This window comes from Telmatherina bonti (genome assembly GCF_933228915.1).
Source record: "Telmatherina bonti genome assembly, chromosome: 8".
Taxonomy (NCBI): domain Eukaryota; kingdom Metazoa; phylum Chordata; class Actinopteri; order Atheriniformes; family Telmatherinidae; genus Telmatherina; species Telmatherina bonti.
In genome coordinates this window covers 36830067-36856846 of record NC_136626.1, presented here as the reverse complement: position 1 = coordinate 36856846, position 26780 = coordinate 36830067, and the positions used below count along the sequence as shown (strand labels likewise).

At 42.9% G+C, this 26780-nt stretch overlaps 1 protein-coding gene across 3 annotated transcripts in view; it reads right to left on the bottom strand.

Moving 5' to 3' along the window:
* nlgn1 (neuroligin 1) overlaps positions 1 to 25840 on the bottom strand; it is a gene marked incomplete at both ends in the record, with an annotated part of 316463 nt that extends 290623 nt beyond the window's left edge. Inside the window, 2 exons of one of the 3 annotated variants that reach the window (XM_079245236.1) lie at positions 24468 to 24527; positions 25303 to 25423. In XM_079245236.1, the coding sequence (XP_079101362.1) occupies positions 24468 to 24527; positions 25303 to 25408 (166 nt within the window). Of the gene's footprint in view, positions 1 to 24467; positions 24528 to 25302 lie in introns of all 3 variants that reach the window. The other 2 variants (XM_079245235.1, XM_079245237.1) reach the window with 2 other exon arrangements.
* Positions 25841 to 26780: the final 940 nt, after the last annotated feature.

Below are 26780 nucleotides of genomic sequence, written 5' to 3'. Positions count from 1 at the left end.
CATAATTCAGGCAAATTCCTTTAACTGCTGTGGTTTTTTAACATGCCGTTAACACCTGCATGCCTGCACAGTGTCAGGAAACAATGCTGAAATGGACACAGAATGGGTCTTTTACGTGGAGATTTTAGGTTTAAAGTTCTGAACGATGCTTCTCTGGACAAGACTAAGAGACCCTCATTTTTTTAGATAACTGTTAAAGTTAATGGAGTCGCCGTGCTTTGTCTCAAATTCTGAAAGCCAACCTCCCTTCTTCTCTAAAGACACCCGTGATGTATAACTTCTGGAATAACGGGCTCTTTTTAAATAATCGCTGCACATGAGCTGCGCGGGAACTTAGTCGTTATTCATTTTTTTTATTACTATCTTCTCAACGTTGCTGCTTCCGGCTACAGGACTTGCATCAGTGCTTGAACATTCACCAACACTTCATTTTTCAGATAGTTTGTGCCTGGTACATTTAGTGCAAACATTCCAGCTTCCAGCAGAAACATCCTGATAATTCTACAAGCAGCAACGTTTCAGCAGCTCGTCCAGATAAACTGAAGAAGCTGGAAACGCCGCTGCATCCCTGCAGGATATTTAATCCTGTTTATATGTTTGATTCTGAACAAAAGTGAGGTTGTCTGAAGTGATTTAAGAGAGAGAGTCTTTTAAGAGGTTAATGTGAATATTTACACCTACGAGTATGTCTGTGTGAAGTCCTTTACTTCTGTTAAGTAAATTTAACAAACTAAACTAAAGTAGCCAACACAGTGCAAACAGAAGTATTTATTAAAAGGATGAATGTCCTGTTACATTTAGAAAGAAGTTAAAAATCTGAGAAAAATATGACTCATGTCAAGTTAACTCAGGACAGTCATGTGACACAGTAAAGTCAGAATCCTGCAGGATGATGGTGCATGTGGCTGGGATGTGCAGGCACAGCTACACAGCCATTTTCTTCTTGTCATGTCTGCTTCTCAACTGCTGGGTGTTTAAGAAGACTGTCCAGTGGAAGAAAAGATAAAATAAGAAGAAGTGGTGTTTTAGGAAGGTTTGCAGATGAAGCCTCAGTCAGGTGACAGGCTTCGATATTCTGGTTTCAGCCTGACTGAACATTTAGACATTTTTCTATCAACTTTTTGGTTTTGTTCATTTTTAGATTTAATGAAGACAAACATGAGGATTGGGCCAGATGGGACAATGATGCCATGATCTGTTGGTTTTGTTCTGTTTTTGGTTACGTTCTTGTCAGATTGCCATGGCAACGCTTGGTTTTCAGATGTTTTTTTTTTTTTTAGCTAAGTTTGTGTTTTGTGTGTTTCGGACCTGTTTGTATCCTTTGGTCCAGTTTCTATTGTCAGTTTTGTTTCCAGTAATAATACCTCGCTCCATTTCTCTAATATATTAATGTATAAATATATGTCAATATTGCCGTCTATAACTTATTTCTCCTTTTTTCCGCAGGTCTTCCTGAATAAGTGCAGTTGTACATGTTGATCTGTCTTTCCTGTCCTCTCCACCCCAACCAGTCGAGGCAGATGGCTGCCCTCCCTGAGCCGGGTTCTGCCGGAGGTTTTCTTCCTGCTAAAGGGGAGTTTTTTCCTTCCCACTGTCGCCGTGTGCAGCTCAGGATGGAGGATTGGATCGAAGTCTTAGTGTTTCATGTTTCGGACATGTATGTGTTCTTTGGTCCAGTTTCTATGTCAGTCATGTTTCCAGTTTTAGATGTTCCTCTGTATATACTCTGCTGTTTTCACTTTCTCCTCTGTTTCATTTGAATTTTATTTGCTTGATTTCTTTCACTAATGCAGGATGTTTTTCCTCGCCTGGTTTGTTTATTGTTTGACCAAACTTTACTCTGTTATGAATTTATATATTTGTACTTTGATAATCCTGCAGCACCATCATTCATTCATTCCTTTATTTTCTGAACTGCTCAGTCCGATGAAGGGTCGCGGGAAAGCTGGAGTCTATCCCAGCAATCATTGGGATGAAGGTGGGGTCCCCCCTGGAGAGGTCGCCAGTCCATCACAGGGAGCACCTTCAGTTTCTAATTAACCTACCTGCTAGCAGTCCTACTTTACCTGCAGCTCCTTCCTCCTAATCTCATTTTATCTCATCTCAGTTTATCTCATCTTATCTCAACCCTGATTCATGTCATCTCATTTAGTCTCATGTCATGTCTCATGACAGCTTGAAAATTTGAGAAACTTCCTGAAACTTCCATTGAATCCCTTTCATTAAGTCAGGTGTGTTGCAGCAGGGAAACTCCAAACACTTGCAGCACTGTGAACCTCCAGAACTGGAGTTGCCTATCCCTGAATTAGGGGGGGAAATAATCCAACAATTATTGATATGAGCTTCTCAAATTTTTGTCAGGACATTTTTAGTAAACCTCATTTTTTATTAACTATTCTTTTTTTTCTTTTGGGTCGATCAGGTCCTGGTGGTCTGCGTCGATCAGGTCCTGGTGGTCTGCGTCGATCAGGTCCTGGTGGTCTGCGTCGATCAGGTCCTGGTGGTCTGAGTCGATCAGGTCCTGTGGTCTGGGTCGATCAGGTCCTGGTGGTCTGGGTCGATCAGATCCTGGTGGTCTGCGTCGATCAGGTCCTGGTGGTCTGCGTCGATCAGGTCCTGGTGGTCTGAGTCGATCAGGTCCTGTGGTCTGGGTCGATCAGATCCTGGTGGTCTGGGTCGATCAGATCCTGGTGGTCTGCGTCGATCAGGTCCTGGTGGTCTGGGTCGATCAGGTCCTGGTGGTCTGGGTCGATCAGGTCCTGGTGGTCTGGGTCGATCAGATCCTGGTGGTCTGCGTCGATCAGGTCCTGGTGGTCTGGGTCGATCAGGTCCTGGTGGTCTGGGTCGATCAGATCCTGGTGGTCTGGGTCGATCAGATCCTGGTGGTCTGCGTCGATCAGGTCCTGGTGGTCTGGGTCGATCAGGTCCTGGTGGTCTGGGTCGATCAGGTCCTGGTGGTCTGAGTCCATCAGGTCCTGGTGGTCTGAGTCCATCAGGTCCTGGTGGTCTGGGTCGATCAGATCCTGGTGGTCTGCGTCGATCAGGTCCTGGTGGTCTGGGTCGATCAGGTCCTGGTGGTCTGGGTCGATCAGGTCCTGGTGGTCTGGGTCGATCAGATCCTGGTGGTCTGCGTCGATCAGGTCCTGGTGGTCTGGGTCGATCAGGTCCTGGTGGTCTGCGTCGATCAGGTCCTGGTGGTCTGCGTCGATCAGGTCCTGGTGGTCTGGGTCCATCAGGTCCTGGTGGTCTGAGTCCATCAGGTCCTGGTGGTCTGGGTCGATCAGGTCCTGGTGGTCTGAGTCCATCAGGTCCTGGTGGTCTGGGTCGATCAGGTCCTGGTGGTCTGAGTCCATCAGGTCCTGGTGGTCTGGGTCGATCAGGTCCTGGTGGTCTGGGTCGATCAGGTCCTGGTGGTCTGAGTCCATCAGGTCCTGGTGGTCTGGGTCGATCAGGTCCTGGTGGTCTGGGTCGATCAGGTCCTGGTGGTCTGGGTCGATCAGGTCCTGTTGGTCTGAGTCCATCAGGTCCTGGTGGTCTGGGTCGATCAGGTCCTGGTGGTCTGGGTCGATCAGGTCCTGGTGGTCTGGGTCGATCAGGTCCTGGTGGTCTGAGTCCATCAGATTTCTATCAGAACTTTTACCAAATTCTTGCTTGTGTGACGTGAGAGACGTCGATCGCCCCACATGCATGAATGTGTTGGTTGCATTTACCCATGATGCCTTGCACAGAGCCCACAAAGCTCTTTGTTTTGTAGTCCGCTTCCTGTATTCGGTCCACTTGAAATGGACCGGTACCTCCGTTTATAGGCGGACTGAGTCTGCTTCCTTCTGAATCAGAATCTGTTTGTACATTTACACGATGCTCCAAACGAAGCGACGGTCCCAGCAAACGGACCAGGATTTGAATCAAAAAGGCTGCTGTGCACTAAGACAAGATTTCATATGTTTGTTTTCTGGCTGACTGATCAACAAGTTGCATCAACACATGTTAGGTTTCCACAACATGTCACAGCTTGAAAGAGCAGGTCAGTACTCTGGACACCACTGTATCTGAAATGAATCTGACTGAAATACACTTAGAGGTAACGGCTCTTCCTCCTCCGGTCCCTACACTCCTAACTATTCTCTTTGAATGCGTGTTGGGATGTTTAGATGGGTTGTTATGTTGTGCTGTGAAAGAGTGCCATGCAGTGGCGGTGCTGAGCAGGGGGTGGCCTATTTCTGCTCGACAGATACAGAGAAGCAGTATTTCTAGCCAAATCCCATGTGACAGGCAGACATGACAGCAAGCCCAGCTGTGCTGAGGGGGTTTGCATTTCCTCTCACGTCTCCTCGGTCTTTTTTTCCCTACATCTCCCTGTCTCTTAGTTTTATATTTTTCACCTCCTTTGAGTCCCTTCTGTCTCTTACACCTTCTGTTGGACATAGGAACATGCTACTTGGTGAGAAATCATGACTCACGCGTTGCTTCTGTTTCTTTTTTTTTATATAAAAACTGTTGCTGGTTTTATATTTAGTTCATGTTATCTCATATATCTGTTTCTATGTTTTCAGCCTTGGACTTATTTTAATCTCTGTGTGAACATGCAAAGCTGACTTCAGGTTCAGCTCAGGATTTTCAGTATTCCTGTGATGTCTCAGTGTGAAAGGAAGGGAGCCTGACCTGAAGCACAGCTCACAGAGTTGCTCCATGTCTTGTTTGATTAGAAAATATTGCAGTTATGATCTGTTATATTTGTATTATCTGCATGCAACAAGCACACTACACACACATATAACCGGCTTCAAATTTTGGGGTGTTTTTTTGTCTTCATTTGTTTCTTTAATGTTTTACATTTTATTTTCTCAAAGTTCTGTTGCACTGACAACAATATGACAATATAGCATGTTTTTTTAAATGACCTACCAGTTTAAAAAAAACTGTGACTTCTCAGAGAACGGTGCAGCATGAACGCTTCAGCTCATGAATGCTGTAATGACTTGTGACTGCATGTATGTCATATGTGTGCACGACATCCGTACCGTGGTTATTTCAGCCCAGAACAGTGTAGATGACGTTACAATGCAGCTCTGAATCTTCAGCATTATGTGAAGATATTTAACAAACAAAAGCTTGTCGTCATAACAGAAATAACAGTGCTTAATGACCTTGAGGAAGACCTTGAGAAGACCTTGAGGAATGGGACACATGTCTTCAACAAGTTTTTACTCAATCATGTTAACAATGTTAATCCTACTGTCAGTTCTTCTGCATGCTGGCTTCAGCCAGCTTTACGTCTTTAAACATGAGAAATTCAGTTTTTTATGTTAGATTTTGATTGTTATAATTTTCCCAGCTCTCCAGAAGAGGACTCCCCCAATCCTTTGTCTAATCAGCACCATTATCTTCCTCTTTCTTAAAACCTGCATTTTCTGTCCATGATGACAGGGTGATTGCCTCTGCAGCATCACCTGCTTCCCACAGTGCAGATAAACCTTAAGGCCTCAGAAAGTGTCAGCTTTTCATCATTCAATCAATCTTTAAGCAATGAAAACATGAACTGAGTGGCTGAGATTGGGGCCTTGACTATATTGTGCAGTAGTCCTCAGCACTACTCAGAGAAAATTAACAAATGAGATAACAGACATAGAAAACAAAACGGCTGTTTTTACCAGATATATTGCTGTCCTCAAGGGGCTGACTTTAGAATTTGACCTGTATTCATTTTTTAAGCTCCACTGCTTTGCAAGAACGAAGCCTGAGCTCATTTTCATGGTTGAAGCACAGAAACTAAAGCAGTGCAGGAGGTCTCGGGTGTGTTGACTTCGCAGTCGCCTCTAAATGCTGCAGCTAATGAGGTTCATGTATGTGCAGAAGCAGTAAGCGCAGACACGAACTGGACAGATGTTGGATAATTAAAACAATACACTCTCTGGCAGTCACATCACCGCTCTCAGATGAGCCAATTATAGGACACCATTACAATTCAATAAATTAAATAAGACCATCTGCAATTATTCAACATTTTTTATTCAACAAAAACAATGAAACCATTAAGTTATCTCAGTAGGTTTGTTTAAGAACAAAGCATGAGGAGTTATCAGAGCTGAAACAGATAAGCATAAGGCCACCACTCGTAAACAGACACAGCTGCTCCGACATCACCGGCATCACCAACAGGGAAGTCAGTTCATCAAGTCCACCTTGTCGTACCAGGTTGGACATTCTTCCTGCTGTCAGATCTACTGAAGGTTTGTGTGTACTTAAACATATGCAAACTCACTGCACACCCAAAAACAGACCAAAATGGTTCATTAACAGCACATCTGTATCCAAACAGTATGTCTGCCACAATGAATATGCAATATGGGGCGTTCACACGCTATTCTGTGTGTGTTGGGGGTAGAAAATCTAAATATATTGATTTAGCAGCCGCAATGTGATCCATCAAACCTGAGAGACATGTTGCTGATAGAAACTGCGTCCATATTTAACGCATTTTGAAAGTCTGTGTGTGTGATTGTGCATGTCGCTGTGGTATCAAGGAGAGCTTTGTGACATGGTGCATCATCCTGCTGGAAGTTTCCATCAGAAGATGCTACACTGTGCTCAGAAAGGGATGGACATGGTCAGCAGCAGGACTCAGGTAGGCTGTGGAGGTTAAACCAGGTCATGTAGTTATCTGTCAGTTGTTGTTAGCTGACGGGGGTGGCAGCGGGTCAGGCACGTCCCGTGAGCTCTATGGCAGGGGTGCCCAAAGTCAGTCCTTGAGGGCTGCTGTCCTACAGGTTTTCCTTGTAACCCTGTTCAAACACTCCTGGCTTCCATTAAGTGGATCCAACAAACAATGAAGTTCTGCACAATCTGTGGTTACTTTGAGTCAGATGGGTTGGAGCAGGGAAATATAGAGAACCTGCAGGACTGTGGCCCTCGAGGACCGGAGCTGGGCATGCCAGTTTGATAGGCAGACAGTCGCAAATTGTGTTGGACACACCAATAATAACTTCAATGTTTAATCTGACACAATTAGGATCATATGACGCTAAAAATGATCAGAGCTAAATGTTTCAGTAGCAGATTGTTTACCTTCGTATGTCATGACAATCAGTAGCATTTGTTAACATTTCTAGTAAAAATTGTCTAAGCCTCTCCAGCAGGGTCATCCCTCCAGTAAGAACGTCAACCAACTTTGAGAGCGAAGCATCAATTTAATTCCCCGTGAACGTACGCAGACCATTGGTAGCATAGCGATCTGCCTGTTTACGTAAATGATTTTATATGAGGGAACGGACTGTGTATGCACAAACACACCGTTGTGATGATATGAGAGGAAAAGGCAGAGCAGGATTGTGTCTACGGCCTCGACCGTACCGTACAATGGTGCAGCTCCTCTGCCCGGCCAGGAGGAGGTGCTGTTGAGTCATTCTGCTTGAGCTATGAAAAGATCTAAATGCCATCAGTTTCAGATCAATAACTACTACAGGATATAGGAAATCATCATCTGAACGAATATATTAAACATAATAATCACTAAAGAAAGTGAAAAATACATAAACTTATAACTAAAATGAAAACATCCCATTTATTTCTTTCTGCCTTGGGTAGACCCTGCCAGCCTTGACTGCACACCGCTCCACCCAGGGTGGCGTTTTGCTGCAGATATTTGTGTGAACAAGCCTCTCAACAGGTGGAACCAGATAAAGCTAACTTTCTTTCAGCAAAATCCTGGTGTTGTTCTACAAGTTAGCTCTTAAATCACAAGCTGAGGATTTAGCATGATGTTTCCATCATGAGGAGCAGCTGCACATCAGATGATTTTGTCACATATTGGGTGCTGTTTTAGTGAGATAAAGTTACACATCAGAGGACTTTTTTTAATATGAAATTAGTCTTACAGTAAATGAACTAATCAGCTCGCTGTTACTGTCTCACTCATGACTGTTAGCTCGTGCTCAGTCTCCACCCTCCGCCCTCCATCTCTCTGTGGAGTTAACATGTTTACAGACTGTCTCTTATTGCACCATCTCTTACGCCCACGTCAGCCCCGCATCATTCATCACCTTTGCTTTTATCTGTCAACACACACACACACGCACACACACACACACACACACACACACACACACCAAACTGGGACTCATTCCTCTGTGTATCATTTCATCTATGTGGGCTTTCCCAGTACACACTCAGTAATGTCATGGTTAAACTGGCCTTGAATGAACGGAACTAATGCAGAGAGGGAGCCACAGAACAAGCCCAGACCAACAAACACACACACACTCGCACACACACACACACACACACACAAACACACACACACTCGCACACACACAGTCTATTTGACAGACTGCCAATATGCTTAATGAAGGAAGTGATGAGCTATTGACAGCGCTGTGCATCTAAAGGTGCTGAGGTGTCTATTGCTGTCTCTTGTGTGCTGACACTCAAACACAAACACACACACACACACACACACACACACACACAGGTGGCCCTGAAATTTAAATCTAATGTCCGATACAGCTCTCCAAGCAAAACAGTTGTGTATTTGTGTGTGCATAAAAGTGTGGGCAGTGGGTGAATACTGAGTGAGTCAACTTTAACCTCACTGGTCAGTTAATAGTATTTATCTAAGACTACGCTGAAATGTGTGTGTGCACATATAGCTACACTTGTGCTTTAAAGCTTTATGAGCTTGTATACAGAATCTGTGTGTGGTTCAGTGTCTTTATGTGTACAAGTACATTTTAGACAAGCAGCAGGTCCAATTAAAGCCGCTGACTCAATGCATTAATTACTGGATTTAGAATAATGAGTAAATATCTCCACAAATGCAAAGTGCATGGTAACAAACACACTGTTAAAGGACTGAAGGGTCCGTGTGGGATTGGATTTGCTTTGTGATCACCCCTCCCAGACACACACGGAATTATAAATCATGATCCTCAACCCTTTTCTTTCTCCTCCTCCTCCTTTTCGCTCTGTCTTCCTCCCCTCGTTTGGGGTGAAATTAAACATTAAGGCCCAGCAGCGCATGAGTCAAGGTGCTTAATGATGTTGACTTCCTAATAAATTTCTCTAGAGAAATAAATAAATACAGAACGACAGTCTTAGGGACAGAGAATTAGAGCTGAAGCTAATTCAGAATATTTAATCAAATACAAAGGTTTTGCAAAGAGACAATGCCAACTGGGCTCTGAATTATCTCCATATAACAGTGCATGATGATGACGCCGCTGACAAACCTGGAGAAAAGTTACTGCTTTGCTCTTGGTAGTTTAATTCAGTGAAAACGAAAATACGACTTATCTAATTTAATAAAATATAACACATAATGATTGAGGAATAACAGAGACTTCATATAAACCAGCACAGCAGAATTATTACCAGTTTAACGGGGATGTCTCATATCATAGATTTCTTTTAGTGAATTACCAAAAAGTATCATTTGAATAAAATGTTTAGCAGGTAGGAACAAGAAGGGATTACACGGTGAGGATGAGATGCAATCTGTTGTGTAGCTGCATGCGCTCCACCTAGGTCCAGGTACACACAACACATTTTTACTCCGATGTTCCATAAAGTATCATATCGTTTGGCGTAACGTGTTTCCAGTTCAGTCTTTAGTGTTTAGCTTTTCATCACAACAGCACGCTTTGCAACCAGAAATAAACACAACAGAAATAAACTGATTGTGTGGAAAACAAGACGGTAAATATGGCCTATTAGCATATCAGTGCAGTCGCTCATTAACGATTCTCTTTCTCCATCACAACGCTCCAACAATCACAAAGTTCGCTCGTAAGATGCAAACTGATTCTTTAGTTTGAGAACATTCCCAAGCTGTTGCCAACACAATGTCCGTAAGCAGAAAATAACCATGCCTCAGCAGGTTGAAGCATCTGTTTTTATTCTATTCAAATGATTTCATAAACCTCTCTTTAGGTAAAGACAGCTAAATATTCTGATCTATTCCTGGAATAAATGTAAACTTTAAGAGGGCGTTGCAGTTGTCAGGCCTGATAAGCGACAGGGTGGCTGGTTTGGTAGAAAACATCACACGTATTCATCTGGCTGCTCCTTCTCTGGAAACCCTTCCAAGCCAGACGGTCGGAGCATTCCCTCTTTGCTTCTCCAGCTTCGTCTTCCTTCTGCGCTGATAGGCGAGAAACTCTCAGCGAGGCCTGGATCATTGCCTTTAACTTTCTTCTCTTACTGCTCTGTCAGTTCTGCATCAAGTAGTCACGTCTTTTCATGACTGCTGCTGCTGTGGTGCACGTCAGCTTACTGCTCTCTGTGACGGTAGACATGATATTTAGTGATGCTTTCATGTCTTTACTGGATATTTTGTCTTTCAGTCTTGGAATAATGTCCTGTTGATCCATGATGATCCATCTCAGATCAGTTGACTTCCTAACGGTGCATTTACACCAAGATAGTCCACCAGACCCAGTCTGAATGGGGACCAGCTGGAGGATGCAACTTTCTTCTGGACCAGGACTGGGTTCATGCTGCACAACTCAAATGAATCAGAACTTTTAAAAAAACATGTTGCATTCTCCAGCAGAGAAGTTGCTGCATCAAGAATTACTGAAGGAGAAGACGAAACAACCAATGAAGAAGAAAACTGGCTCATCTATTGGTTACTGTGGGATAACTAGAACCCGACATCAGACATGGTGCTGCAGATCCTCACGGTCCGTAAAGTCGCCCATGTCTGACCACCATCCCACCCATCCAGAACATGGCCAATCATTCGCTCCCTACCTACTTCTGTCCCTTGTCCTTTGTTTTAACTGATGACTGAGCTTCATTTTATTTAACCACACGTGTTCTGATCATGGGGGTCTCTTTGTCAAATAAGTCTCAAAAATCCTTTAAACTCCCAAAACTCTTCTTTTATTGTCCGTGTATAAAAACATTAAATTATTTGAACTTATTGATCTGACTTTCATTCTACTTTTTCATACCTGACGGTGTGTTTTGTCTAATTATTCCATCTCGGCAGGTCTTCCTGGCTATACGTTGTGGTGCTTGTTGACGATGCTTTTCTGTCCTTTCCACCCGGACCGGCAGATGGCCGCCCTCCCCAACCAGGCCATTCATTTTTATTAACTGGCCTGTATGAGCACAGTTATCTTAGATAATGTGAATTTGTTTTCATAGGATCAAATAAATTGGCTTGATCTGGTTTATGTCTGTAGAGAGCATTGAGATGACTTTGTTGTGAACCGTCACTTTACAAATAAAGCTGAATTAAATTGAGTTCAAATGCTCCATTAAAATGTTCTGAAAATACAGCAGGAGGGGGGCAAAGAGTGGGCTGATCTACTGCAGCAGACCTGCTCAGAGAGTATGATTACAGGTCTTAAAGTGATTTATGTCAGAGTACCATAGCAAATTAAATCTATTTACTTCTCATTAAGGCAATAAAGCGTTGTGTCATTCCTCTGCATTTGTCTGTGCAGCACATAAATAATACAGATGAGACACGAGGTAGTAATCTGGGATCGTGTGGATGGCTTTTTCTGTGCAATTATGAATACACAAATTACAGATCAGAGGAAAGAGGCTCGAGGAGTAGAGCTTTTCAGTTCTGGACACCATAAAATAAAAACTTGAGGTAATAGGCTGTACGCTGGCTGAACTAAGTGTTTTCATAGAGAAGATAGTGTAAGTCTCCTCCAGTGAAGCTGAAACGTTAACAGACAGTTTGGCAAGAAAACATATGCTGCTTTCTCTTGAATCAGATAGTTTCACACTGTATGACAGACATGAAACATGTTATTTACATGTCTGCTGGACCACGTAATGCGTGGTAAGTTAACAAGATAGTTTTTAACCCACGTAAAATGATGCAGACGATAGAACAGCCACTGTTTTATTTCTGACTATTTGTGTTCAGAAACACGCCAGTGTCCCATGAAATAATCCCCTTTTTACTGTTGCATGACAAACAACACACAAAGGCTCATATTGTGAGGCTGAAGGAGAAAAACCACAACTGAATGTCAACAGGAAGACTTCCAGTCATTTCTGTTGCTTCTAACTAAATTTACTTTTAAATGGTTTCTTTCCTTCCTTTCACTTCATCCGAAACAGTCACCACAAGAAGTCACGGCACATTTGCAAACTCCTTATCAGTCCCTCTACAATTTTTGTCAATTTTGCAGAAATTTTAGTTAAATATTGTTGTATTTCTGAGGAAAATTATCCATCCATACATACATTTTTCTGCCGCTTATCCGGGGTCGGGTCGCGGGGGCAGCAGCCTAAGCAGGGAAGCCCAGACTTCCCTCTCCCCAGCCACATCTGCCAACTCTGCGGGGGGGATCCTGAGGCGTTCCCAGGCCAGCTGAGAGATATAATCCCTCCAGCGTGTCCTGGGTCTTCCCCGGGGTCTCCTCCCAGAGGGACGTGCCTGGAACACCTCACCAGGGAGGTCCAGGAGGCATCCTGACCAGATGCCCGAGCCACCTCAGCTGGTTCCTCTCGATGCGAAGGAGCAGCGGCTCTACTCTGATCTCCTCCCGGATGACCGAGCTCCTCACCCTATCTCTAAGGGAGAGCCCGGCCACCCTGCGGAGGAAACTCATTTCAGCCGCCTGTATACGAGATCTCCTTCTTTCGGTCACGACCCACAGCTCATGATCATAGGTGAGGGTAAGAACGTAGATCGACTGGTAAATGGAGAGCTTCGCCTTCTGGCTCAGCTCCTTCTTCACCACGACAGACCGGCGCAGAGTCCGCATTACTGCAGACGCCGCACCGATCCGTCTGTCGATCTCGCGCTCCATCCTTCCCTCACTCGTGAACAAGACCCCGAGATATTTAAACTCCTCCACTTGAGGCAGGACCTGACCCCCGACCCGGAGAGGACAATCCACCCTATTCCAGCTGAGGACCATGGTCTCAGATTTGGAGGTGCTGATTCTCATCCCAGCAGAATCACTCAAGCGAGAGCTGGAGATCAGGACCAGATGAAGCCAACAGGACCACGTCATCTGCAAAAAGCAGGGACCCAATCCTGAGGCCACCAAGTCGGATCCCCTCAACACCTCGGCTGCGCCTAGAAATTCTGTCCATATAAGTTATGAACAGAATCGGTGATAAAGGGCAGCCTTGGCGGAATCCAACCCTCGCTGGAAACGAATCCGACTTACTACCGGCAATGTGGACCAAGCTCTGACACCTGTCGAATGCCACAAAGCACATGTACACTGGTTGGGCAAACTCCCATGCCCCCTCCAGGACCCCAAAGAGTATAGAGCTGGTCCACTGTTCTACAACCAGGACTAAAACCACACTGCTCCTCCTCAATCTGAGATTTGACTGTTAGACGGACCCTCCTCTCCAGGACCCCTGAATAGACCTTACCAGGGAGGCTGAGGAGTGCGATTGGACCACAACCTGTTCCAATACAGGGTGTGATCCTGATCCCAATCCTGGTCCTGGTCCTGATCCTGAACCCAATCCTGAACCTGATCCTGGTCCTGATTCTGATCCTGGCCTCTTCTACACGCGTATGAACACGCACACCGACCACATCCTGCCAGAAATCACTGAATAATCATGAAGCAGAAACAGATCAACATATTTTCTGTGTTAGAACACAGCTGATGTATTTCGGTGGGATGTCAGGTTCAGGTCTCCGTCCAGTCAGCAAGGTGAGATGTGACCACCAGGAAATCATGGAAATTATATTTTAATGATTAATTACATTAGTTTACATTTATTTAAGCTATGCTTTTTTTCTCCAAAAGTCACACGCATGTCAGCAGAATGGATCCATATTCCTCTGTGCATCTGGGATTGAATGTAGTGTTTTGTTCAGGCATGTTTGTGTTCTGCAGGTGGACAGCGTGGCTCCACAGTGACTAGAAAATCCCTCTGCCTGATCCTACCTGGTTTATTGATGCCTATTAAAAATTTGGATGACGACATTTTAAAAGTCAAAAGTACAGTAACATGCTGTAGATCATTCATTAAAATAGCACTTCATCTTGGTAAGGGATATTTTCTATTTCCTTCTTACTGCTTTAAAATTAAACACATTTTCCGAAACATTTATGGATCCTGAGTTTACAATGTTAATATCTGGCTTGTCTTGTGGATTGTGACGGACTTTTTTCTTTTTGTGCCGGCCATGTGGTCAGCGAAATCACGATGCTGTTGAGGCTCTGGGCGATGCTGGTCTTCAGGGACATTTTCCTGCTTTGGGATGTGTTCCGGGTCTGAGCTGATCAGATCTTCTGGGAATTTCTTGCCCTCGGAAGTCTCCTGCTACTGTAGCTCTGGAGGGAACAGCTCCTTACAGATTAATCCTTCAATAAATAATCAGATTTTATTGTTTATGAACAGGCTTCAGTTTAACTGAATCACAATGAACTGGGTTGATCTGGATAATATCAGTAAAGCATGTTAAGATGAATTTGTTGTGGAAATGCACAAATAAGGCTAAAATTAATCTAAATTTCTTGAATTAAATAGCTAATTAATAACTAATACATGGGTTAAAGACTCAGAAGTCACTGCAGCTTCAGATTAATTCTTTAATTAATGAGTTTCTGTGGATAGAAAGAGAGAAAGGGGAGGTTTTCTGTGCCGTTACTTCTTGCTTGTTAATTATAGAAGTTGGAGAATGTTAGCAGGAAATGCTGGACTGCATTAACATGTGAAAACCCGGCCAGTCCAACATCTACGTGCACCAATCAGGACATTAGAAATGAGGAATCTGAGAAGCTTTTGCAGAAAAAGTGTGAATTGTTACATTTTTTACACTGAAATATGAAAAACCTCAACATGCCAATATGCCCCATAACTGAGTAGAAAATGGTGTGTATGGGGAACAATGAATCTGGCTGCACAGCCAGCATTACAGTGTGCTGCCTGCTCTATTCATTCATACACAGTTTAATATCACGCCATAATTAAAGTGACTTGGCAGCCCCTCACTGCAGATTAAATGCAGGGGACACAACAATGGACTGGAGGTTGTTGGAGGGGGGTGGAGGAATCACTTGTGATATTGAATATCATACCAACATGGGACAGACTACTGATTTCATGAATACACTAATCAGCAGAAAAATTACTGGGACTTGGAGGATATCAGGTTTCTGCTTTCCTCAACACCCATCCGGGTCATTCATCTAATGATACAAGCACAAAACAATATATATATATATATATATATATATATATATATATATATATATATATATATATATATATATATATATATATATATACGTATATATATATATATATATATATATATATATATATATATATATATATATATATATATATATATATATATATATATATATACCTATATCTATATATATATATATCTATATATATATATATATATATATATATTTAAATATATATGTGTGTGTATGTATGTATATGTTAAGTGGGATTCAAATAAAAAATGATCTAATTGATTGTTACAAAATAATATTTGCCTGAAAAAGCCTCTTTTTTATATTTGAACTGATTTTAGAGGGTGACTGAATAAAATAATAGACACAGATATTAACATTGTAAACTCAGGATCCATAAATGTTTCGGAAAATGTGTTTAATTTTAAAGCAGTAAGAAGGAAATAGAAAATATCCCTTACCAAGATGAAGTGCTATTTTAATGAATGATCTACAGCATGTTACTGTACTTTTGACTTTTAAAATGTCGTCATCCAAACTTTTAATAGGCATCAATAAACCAGGTAGGATCAGGCAGAGGCATTTTCTAGTCACTGTGGAGCCACGCTGTCCACCTGCAGAACACAAACATGCCTGAACAAAACACTACATTCAATCCCAGATGCACAGAGGAATATGGATCCATCTCCAGCAGCAGGAATGATGGTTGTCATGCACATCGCACGTCATGTCGCTGTGATGTGGATGTAAGGAGGTAGGTGTTATGCGAGGTAAAGGACCAACATGTTAGCAAAGACAAGGACTAGAGCAATAATAAAAGCATGGGAACCGCTTCACATTTTCTGTGTTTTTGTGAATCCACATTCCTCCCAAGGATGACAAAATATCTGCTGCAGAACTTTGTAAAGTTTATCCCGCCGTCAATCATCAGCAGTCGTACAGGAGAGTAGACTGTGGAACAGAAGTTGGTCAAGAGATCTACAATGACTTATCAATAGCCAAACGGGTAACGTGCTAAAACTAGAGCTTGTCGTCGACCCTTTCATATACTCTAAACTTAATTCACCGTGTAGCGATTATCAGTATGTTCACTCAGGAACCCCAAGCATGGCCTTTGGCCCATGAAGGACAGTGTCCCTGGTCCTGGCCCTGGTCCTGGTCCTGGTCCTGGTCCTGGTCCTGGTCCTGGTCCTGGCCCTGATTCTGATTCTGATTTTAAAGGCAGAAATATACAACGTAGACCTTCAGACCTTTGCTGAGTACAGATTTTAGTTTGATATATCTTATAAGTTTTTCTCCCAGCTGTTGTGTGTCTAATGATCTCTTTTTGTTGTTATGGCAACGGACATCCTGGGTGGTCCGGGTAAAGCTTGAAGCTGGATGCTGTGTGAGGACCAAGCTTCTTGTGGAACGGGAGGAGTTTAGCAGCAGAAGCTTTTACTGCTAACGGAGAGGAATAAAATAAAAGTTCTTTTAATGTTTTTCAGGAAAAGTCACCAGAAAAGTGACGGAACTTGTTGACTCAGTTTTTACTAAAATAGAAGGTCTGAAAAGCAGCTAAATATTAGCGCCAATGTTGCTAAGTTAGTAGCAGGTGTACAGTCTGCATCAGTGTAATCAGTGTACCAGGAAATTGTGTGTGTGTGTGTGTGTGTGTGTGTGCATTAATGAAATGCTTCTCTGCATTTACTTATTTATGCTTTGGTTCCTCTCATTTTGCAATTTATAGTAGAATATTTTTTACAGTGTGCTGCTGACTCAGACTGCAACGGACACCATTCATCTCAGAATTATAATGATCAACACAAAAGTGCGGTACAAGAGAAACAGAGTGATTATTTATTTACTAGTTTTCATTCCCTTTCTCCTTCTGTTGTGTGCAAATGCTCCCATCATTGCCTATATTTAGTTTACAGCTGCCTTTCCATCATGATGAAGTAAATAGCTGTATGCATTACAGAGCTGAATGACCATTTTCAAAATGGTTCCCATAAATAATGACTAGGAATGAAATAGAAACTACGGGAAAAGCTGTTTCTTTTCACCATGCTGTGTCTCTGTCGCTCACAATGTGCTTTGTTTGAAATATGCATGAGAGGAAATGTGTCCCAGCTCCAGCTGTAGTAACGAAGCTCTGCAGACACAAGACGTGAGAAAAGAAATCTATGCTTTTGTAAGATGAATCTTAAAATCTGTGGTAATGTTGACATTTGTATTCCCGCCTCTTTGTGCGACATCAGGAGCTTATGTTGGCAATATGCCCGAGTTGCATGTCCTTCATCTAATATTCAGGCGAGCAGGAGAAAAAAACATAAAATAAGAAGCTTATTTATTTATTGTGATGCAAGTGCCATGAATATGTATAAGCAGTTATCAATGCTGTCACCTTGAGCAGAGTAGCTTTGCATGCATCTTACGCGCTTGTGTGCAGGTTTGAGTTTAGTTGTGTGTGTGTGTGTGTGTGTGTGTGTGCATGTTTGTGTGTTTAGAAAAACAAAAGGCTGGAAAACAGCCTTCCAACCAGCCAAGGTCATACCTGGCTCTGTCTTTGATATTTACCTGACCAAGCAACAAACAATGTGTTCAAGGAGCTCTGATAAACCTTTAATGAGTCGCTCTTCGACTCAGATTATTCTCATTTAACTCTGAATTATCTAATATGATGGTAAGTTACTGATACAGAAAGTACTTCATTAGTGTAAAAGGTGAATTAAAATTGGATGAGAAAGCTGTTCTACGTCCCTCGTCCCACTCTGTCACCAAGAAACATCACTACTCACCAAAGAAACGACATTTTGTAGCGTTTACAGTTCTTTAAGCAGTTTCCTGATTATTTTGCACCATGTTTAGCAATATACGTGATTGATTAAAGAAAAAATAATTATTTGAGATATTATATTTCAGTGTTTATGCTGAGCTGTTTACACATAAACATCTGAATTTTCTGCAAGCAGAAGCAGAGAGGTGTGTTGCTTCGGTATTTAACCACCGATCTCCAATTTAAGTCAAGAATGTAAAAAAACAAAAGAAGAGCATCACAGACCCTCTGTAAGGTGGTCCTGAATCAGGTGAAAGTCCAAACAGGGTAAAAGTTCTTCCAGCTTTACAGCGTAAACCAGACAAGATGACAGGATATTCTCCTGGTTAAATGTTGGTTCTGGAGGGAAAAGCTGAAGTGAAAGTACACAGAGGAAGAGTTGTGCAGTTTATGAGTCCACTTTTCTTCACTTTTACAGGCAAAAAGAAAAGAATGAAAAGTCTATTTCTGCTTCATGTTTTCAGCAGTGGAGACATTATGCCAGCTCATAAGCTCCTGTTAGTCTGCCTTGGACTTTCCAGTTTTCTTCCTTTTATTCCAAATCAAATAGTCTAAATGAGTTTGTTTGCTTTGCTCAGTCATTTGGTTTCCTTGCATTTGCGTTTGGAGAGCAGTTTGTTGTAATTAAACAGTCATTAGTCGGTACAGGACGGTAAATCTGAGGATAAAAAGGCAGAGTGGATCATCCATGCCCACATGTCTGCTCCACAAAATGGTATTTTTTTATCAATGAATCTGAATCATTTTCTGTAAAATCTTTAAATAGGCCGTTGCTCTAGGTGGTCCCATTCTCATTTTTACAAAATATGTTGTTTTTTTTCTTCTAAGAAATCACCCTCCTCTCCCCCAGTATGCACAAATATGAAAAAGACTAATTAATCATCCAGTGAAGGCAGCTTGTTCCAGCCGCTGAGAGGCCCGGTCTCACATGGATACCTGTTATACGTGTGTTTGTCCACAAGTCAAAATGTAATGCTCCCACAGTGGCGGTGCAGAAATGTGACATGGAAACGTGTGTGTGTGTGTGTATCCTCACTAAATTCTGTTGAAGCAGACTCTGTCGCACAAACAATAAACATGCTAAGAGAGAAATAACAGGGTGGTGAAGCTGGATGGTGAGCGGAGGTGACAAAGCCTCTCACGGGAAAGCTGAACACAAGGAGAGCCGACAAAATCCCCTCCTTTCATTTCCCCCCATTCTCCCACTGTTTGTGTGTCCGTGTGTGTGTGTGTGTGTGTGTGTGTGTGTGAGCATGCGCTACCTCCCACAGGATCTACCTTCAACAATTACAAAACTGGGACAAAGCTTGAGGAATAAAAGAGCGAGAGAAGCGAGGGAAGAGGACCGAGGAAGATGGTGAAGGGTGAAAAAGTCACGGAGCCGCAGGGAGAACTGGTCCACCATGTCCATGTCCACACACTGCTTCTGGATTTTGGCCAAGTTTTTGTAAAATCTTGTTGTACTATTAAATATTTTATCATCAGTCTGATGATTATTTAAGGGATAATAATGAAATAAATAATTATAAATGTCTTTTTAAGGCCTGTTTTTTAACACAACTCTCTGATTGTTTCAGGTGACTTTATAAGATAAAAACTATGTCTTATGGTCAGACGATATTATTGGGAAATACTTCACAGCGTATTGGAATTTAAAGACCCGAACACACCTGTCTGAACCAAACCATGTCATAAACTCCATCATCTGAGGCCGATGAACAAAATAATGTCTAAAGGATATTTCCTGCATTGGCACCGCTTTAAAATGATCTTCATCCCCTGGATTGATACAAAACATCTTAATGAAAGTGGAATTTAGAATGCGGAAGTTATTTAGCAATAAAATGCTATAAATTCCCTCCATTCAGGGGAATAATTTTCCTGCTGAATAATAAAGAGTTCCTTCAGGTCCGTTTATGTTTAATGTCTTGTGTTTTATTAAGTAACTTAATTAAGCGCATTGCGTTGACAAACTCCGACATGTGTCATGTTGTATTCAAACTCTTTAATCAATTTCCACATTAGACAGCGAACAGCTAACTAGAGAGAGGAAATCTGCACCCCGAGGTGTTTTCACTGGCCTCATTTAAAGCACATCACTAAGAAGTTGTACAGAAATCACTGCAAAAGCAACTCTTCATGCTTTTTCCTTTTCATCCGGCTAACGAGACGTAGTGCCGACAGGAAGCTTGTCTTTCATCTGTCCACTGGCCTGAAAGTTAAGTGGGGGTTTGGGAAGCCACTTATTGCAGTGAGCAGCAGCTCAGTCTACACGAGAGAACGAGTCGCACAGTAGTTTGTCTCCACATTTACAAACCACTAAAACCTAAAGAAGGTGCAAATTTCTGGTTTAGAAGCAATAAAATATAAAATATTCCTATTTAACTGTCTAATGTGTTGCATGTTTATTCAATCAAGACACAAAAACAACCAATAATTTTCAATAAATTCATGTGATCAGGACCAGACTGAGTACTACTGCTGTGAAGTAAGCCTCTAACTGGTAACGTCCCAGAAAGCTGGAAGCAGCAGGCCATGTTTCCAGCGTTCCCAGTGCTGCACGGCACGATGCAGATGTGGAACACAACACATCAGACACTTTTCACTTCGATGAAGAACTTTCCTAGCTATCAGCGTCTGATTCTGGAGGGAATATTTGATGCTGACTGATCATCCAGCAACAGCGATAGTGATGCTTTTATAGGAAATCACGGCGCATCTATCCACCATAATCCCATACCTGCAGCAGCACCGTAGGGAGCTGGCAGCTCTGAGGCTTCCCCTAACCCAGGTCAAAGAGGCAGAATTCGAATAATTAGGAAGGTTTCTGGACGTGGCGTCGGCAGCCCAAGTGGGAAACGTAGCTGTGAAACATCTGTTGCAGCAGCAAAGGTCCACATAACGCTATAAATATCCATAACGATGCTGCACGGATTCGAAAAATGATCGCAGGTGGATCAGACAGTATCATATATACATATATATATATACATATACATATATACATATACATATATATATATATATATATATATATATATATATATATATATATATATATATATATACATATATATGACCATAAATAAATAAAATGTATAGAATTTGCCAACCTCCATAATGACATGTATAATTTTACTGCCAACATAAACTTTGCTTCATGTTGAACAGTTACAGTATGTAAATATGTCGTCCACACTTTAAAATCTCCAGCACCTAAAGGGTCAACATAATGTTTATGTTATATGTTATATATAATGACACATTTCCTTTTTGTGTTTGTGTTTACATTCATCATCAAATAAAGACATTTGTTAGTGGAATGGAGACATTTCATTTTATCAGCATGTTCCACATGAAGCTTGTTTAAAACTCTGTGTATCCATGGACACATCCTATTGTTACAGTGGCTGGAGGGAGGTGGACCCAAATGCAGGAGTCGGGGCGCCAGTCTACAGAACTCAGGTTTATTCCCAGGGCAGAGCAACAAAATGACAACTGACAGAATGACAACTGACAGAATGACAATTAACAGAATGGCAACGAACCAACAAACACAACTGAAACCGAGGGGTATAAATACACAGAAAAACCAAACAAGAAACAGGTGAAGCAAATTAACTAAGTGAACGCAGGTGAACTCAATGACCAGGAAATCAATAAAGCTAAACAAACAAACAAGGGAACCAAACAGGAAATACTACCAAAATAAAACAGGAACCCAGAACCAAGGAAAAAGCAAACCACCACATCATAACACCTATACGGTTTGGGGAAACCATGGTGTCCCACTGGTAACCATGGCAACAGTGTCCCCTGGCATCTGGCTCCCGTTGTTATTACTTAGCTTGACTACTATATGTTCAACAAGATTTTAGGTAAATCGTTGAGAAGAACTTAGTTATATAAAGTAATAATAATAAAAATAAAGGAGAATTTGCTCATGAGGCGAGTTCAGAACATTTTCCCTCCAAGACTCGTCATTTCTGTCTTTCTTTTGGTCCCAATTTCTGGGAAAATATGTTTGAATGAAAATAGTTTAAGCATTTATTCTATTAGATTTGATTTATTGATCAGTTCATGAATTCATTTGCATACTTATGTTTCTGTTCGCTCTCTCAGCCAGGATGACAGGTCAGCAAACACAACACCAACCGAGTGGTTTTCTGCCGGCCATATCTGTAGTCACGATGTGCTCAAATGGACCTCAGAAAGACATGAAGTCATTTTCTGCTTTGCAGAACGTGTAGAAGTCTGAAGGACTTTCCCACCAGATCACTCTGAAAACTTCTGCAACCACTCAGACACCAGAAAGGTGCTTCTGCTCTGTCGTTCTGGAGAAGCTCGGGTCCTCGGGAGGAGGGCGGAGGTAAACGCTGTACGTCACAGAGCTTCTAGTCCCAGTTGTTGCTTACTCAATGCATGAGACGCACACAGACAGACTTCTCCTCCATATCTCCAAGTATCATCCCAGGCAGTCGCCTCCTTCTCCTGCAAGTTAGTTTAGCTGCCAAAGAGATTTCTTCTGCACATGCACAGCTGGCCTGCCAACTCGTGCACGTGCAGAAAAAAGTAGGTTAAAGTGAAAATTTAATGCAATTTAATGCATTTTTTTCAGTTTGCAACTTTTTTTAAGTGAACAAATCAACTATAATAAAGTGGATTCTAGTTAATTAAGATAGACTTTAATTACTCAGACATATCTGGATAATAGCTGGTTACAGTGGATTACACTGAGTTAGAATTTCATTTATCTCAATTCTTATGTGTTTCTGTATCTTTAAATGCTTTGAAATGACTTTCAGTAGTTTATAACATGAAGAGCAAATGAAGTCACACTCATCACAACTCATTAAAACATTAACTAAATATATAGACGGCCCTTTCCTAATACTCAGAGTACTTTTTTATTCATCTTTCTGAATATTAATGAAAGGATTGCTGTATTTAGAAAATGTAACGTATGCTCTGATTTCCTCTTTACATGTAAATAAAAAGTGTGATGAGACCGGATGGACTTCGTGTCTAACGCGTCGTGTTCCTGCTGTGTGACGTCTATAAGACGGTGTCAAACCTACGGCCTGGGGGCCAGAACCTGCCCTCCACTGGGTCCCGTCTGGCCCACAAGAGGAATTTTAAAAATGAGAAAAAGGACATAGAAGACATTAACTTTAGTATTATTAATAAAAGTAGCTGTAAATCCTAATGTGTCCACTACAGTTTGCCTGTTTTATGTCTGAATATAAAACATTTCCCAGGCAGGAGAATAACTTGCTCCATCTTTTCTTTCTGTCTGACCTGACAGCCGGGACTTCGGTGTTTACAGGGTTACTGCACACATGTGGAAACGCACACGCATGCACATCTAAAATCCCTTCTAGAGATGGAAGAGTTACTTACAGACACCTGGGATTAGATAAATACTACGATAATATGTTTTCTAAACAGATGACGATCATGTGAACATTATAAAGTTGTAGTTTTTGTTGTTCGTATGTAATGGTGCTGTTATTTCACCGCTCTGGTCCAGTTGAGGGTAAAACCGTGTCGCATGTGACCCCTGAATTAAAACAAGTTGTGTGTGACGCATTCAAGTAAAGGTAAATAATAAATCCTGAAGAAAAGAGAAGAGTATGAGGTCAGTGTGTACGTATAACTATACGGAGAAGGAGGATATGAAATAAATGATAATGTGAGCTGCCGCCAAGACAATGACATTAACATCCAGACCTTATCAAGGACACTGTCAGCGTCTCGCCCCCTCTTTCATTCTGTCCAACATCAACACATGCACTCTGTAGCAGCCCCACATGTGCACCCAGAGAGAGAGAGAGGGAGGGAGAGAGAGGAAGACGGGAGGTGGAGAGCATTATCTTGATGAAACAGAGCTTGATACAGTAGCCTGAGCCAACCTGAACACAGCTCTGCTTTCTTTTAATGGAGATTACACAGTCAAGGTCCAGCCTGAGCTCATCTTATTTAACACCACTTCATTGTCATCAGAGTGTGTGTGTGTGTGTGTGTGTGTGTGTGTGTGTATGTGTGTGTGTGACAGCATGCCTTATCTAACATCCCGCTATGCCACCACTCATCAAGCATCATTACTGCACACCTTCTGGCCTCAGATCTGGCAGCCAATCAAATCTCCCACTCCTGCTGACCAACCAGGGCACATGGAGATGTGCTGCAACGCACCTCGCCGTTGTTCCATCACCAGAGGCTTACAAACTCCCAGTGTGACTCAGGGTTTCAGAAGCGTGCGTTGCATCGGTCATACTCAGAGGTTTTGAAACGCTCACTGCTCTGTGAATTTGTTGTAAATTAATTTCCGTGCAGGTTAGAGGATCCTGGCCTTTGATGCACGCGAGCACCCTGAGTCATGACCTGATTAATTTGTAGACCTCAGTGTTGTGACTCCTCTTTATCCTGCGTGCTGCACCACACACACGCTCCTCGTCCTGCTGTTGGCATCGTGTAGGTTACAGTCAGATTATACATACCTCCTTGTCTACATATTTTCTTGCCCGGTTTCCTGGCACATTCCTTGGATATTCTTTTGACTGTAAAATGAATAGAAAACTAAAGAATAACATGGAGCTCCTGGACGCGCAGTGCACACAGGAGCTGGCATGCACACACACACACACACACACACACACACACTCATACACCCATACGCATCGTGTACACAAAGCTGATTGACTGAGAAAGACATAGAGCGGAAGGAAAGAGGAAGTAAAGACAGAGCGAAGGAATGAATCACAGCGGCTCAATCAGAGCAGCATTCAGTCTATCAGTCATTCAGTCAGCCAAATCAATCGGCGATGATCATGACAACGACCGTCGTGTTTAATGAACTGTAGCCTTTGTGGCAGAGCACAATATGTTATGATGAGATACAGACGTGGGAGAGGAAAGAGGAGGGGGAGGTGCGGTGGAGGGCAGGTAAGACAATGAAGAGAAAGAGAAGCTAGAAATGAGGGAAGTGTGTGTGAGGAGCAGGAAGGTGGAGCTGGAAAGGTCAGACTGGGTGGAGGATGGAAGGCAGCGACCGGGCCGCTTCGGATGGGAATTAACAGAGATTAAAGCGTGTGAACACTGGTTTCTCTCTCACAAATCAATTCCACACACTCAAGTCATAGAAGCTGCATCATGCACATTAAACATGCACAAGGTCATGCTTTCCCGCTACTGGCCGACAGACGGAGACGGAGATGCACTTCCACACTGACAACGTCACACTCCGGCTACACAAAGGGTCTTCACAAGACAGATTGGAAACGCCGAGTCCCAATCCACCCGCAGCCATCCTACCCTGCCTGCAGGCCAACTCACCATCCTCAGTGGGGACGTAGATGTTAAGGTAGAGGCAGTCCTCGCTCTGGTCCTGGACGTAGGTGGACACCACGTCGATGCTGTTGGTAAACCACACAGGCAGCATGACGTCTGGCAGACGGCCCTCCACGATGGTCTGAGGACATACCGGCGCAAAGTGTGTGGCGTTGCGGATGTCCGACCACGATGCCGGCGGCTCTGGAGGCTGGAAGCGGCGCTCGCCGGTGGGCGGGGCCGCATACGGGACACCCAGAAACTGTACGACAGGACCCAGGATCTCGTTGTTGAGCTCCTTCTTGATGCCGCGCAGCCTGCCGTTGACGGTGGTGACCACCGGGTCGTTCTCATCCAGCTTCTGAGCCAACGTGGTGACTGGACACGCCAGCAGGAGAAACACTCCGTGCCACATTAGCACGGAAGGCCACCAGCCGATGTTCAATGACCCTCCGAGTCGTAAATGTTCCATCTTTCTGCTGCTGCTTGAGGCGGTTTGGAAAAGACGACAAACGGTCCTGGAATGGCGCCTTCTCTGAGACATGGCTGCTATTCCTCTTATCAACTTGTCTGCTTTGTCCTCTCGTGTCCTCACCGGAAAAATCTCCGCTTTATTTATCTCTTCCTCATGCCAGGGAGCTGCAAACTGAAACACCACATGTAAATCACACACACAGGCCCGAGGGGGGGGGGGGGGGGGGGGGGTAAACCCGGAGCAGATGGGGGTTGTGGTCAGTAACTCGGGCGGGGCAAACCATCCACAGCAGCCATCTATTTTCCTCCTGCTTGGTGAAGGTTAAGCTGACAAATATTCCTCACTATGAAAAAGAAAATGCTCTTCAGGAAGGTCCTGTCAGAAACCTTTGCAGTGAAGAAGAAAAGGTTCATCTTTAAACATCACTTCTTCGGGGGTAAAGAAGCCTGTCGGTGAGAAGCGTTTCCATCGTTTTCAGGTGAGCGCTCAGCGACAGCAGCAGTGGCGACCACGCCTTCGCTCGGCTGGTCGGGGGAGAGTTACTGGCTGAAGTCCACAGTCTGTCCTCTGCAACACAGAAAACAAGCAACAGTCAGCATCCATGTGTAGAAAAGCAACAACATTCTCAAAAATGCTAATTAAACTGGTTTCAAACGCATAAATGAACCTCTTTTAGTTTCCAGCGCAGAGCAGCAGGTTGTGAAGAGTCAGTCTGGTTAAACTGATCCAACTGCACCAAACCAAAGCCAGACATGGAAATAACATTCAGATATCCACCATGTCCCATCCCACGGGGTCCCAGCATGTCACACAACCACCAAAACACAGGTGTTGATTTGTGTCTTTATCACATTTCCATGATGATGCCTGTAAAGGTGATTTGAGATAACTCGGTGTCATGTAAATAAAGCTGAAGAAAACTAAAGTTGAGTTCATTAAGTAAAACCAGCGAGGGTTTCCAGGTGTTCCTCAGGACCTAAAAAGTCCCTGTGAAGCGACAGACGTGTGA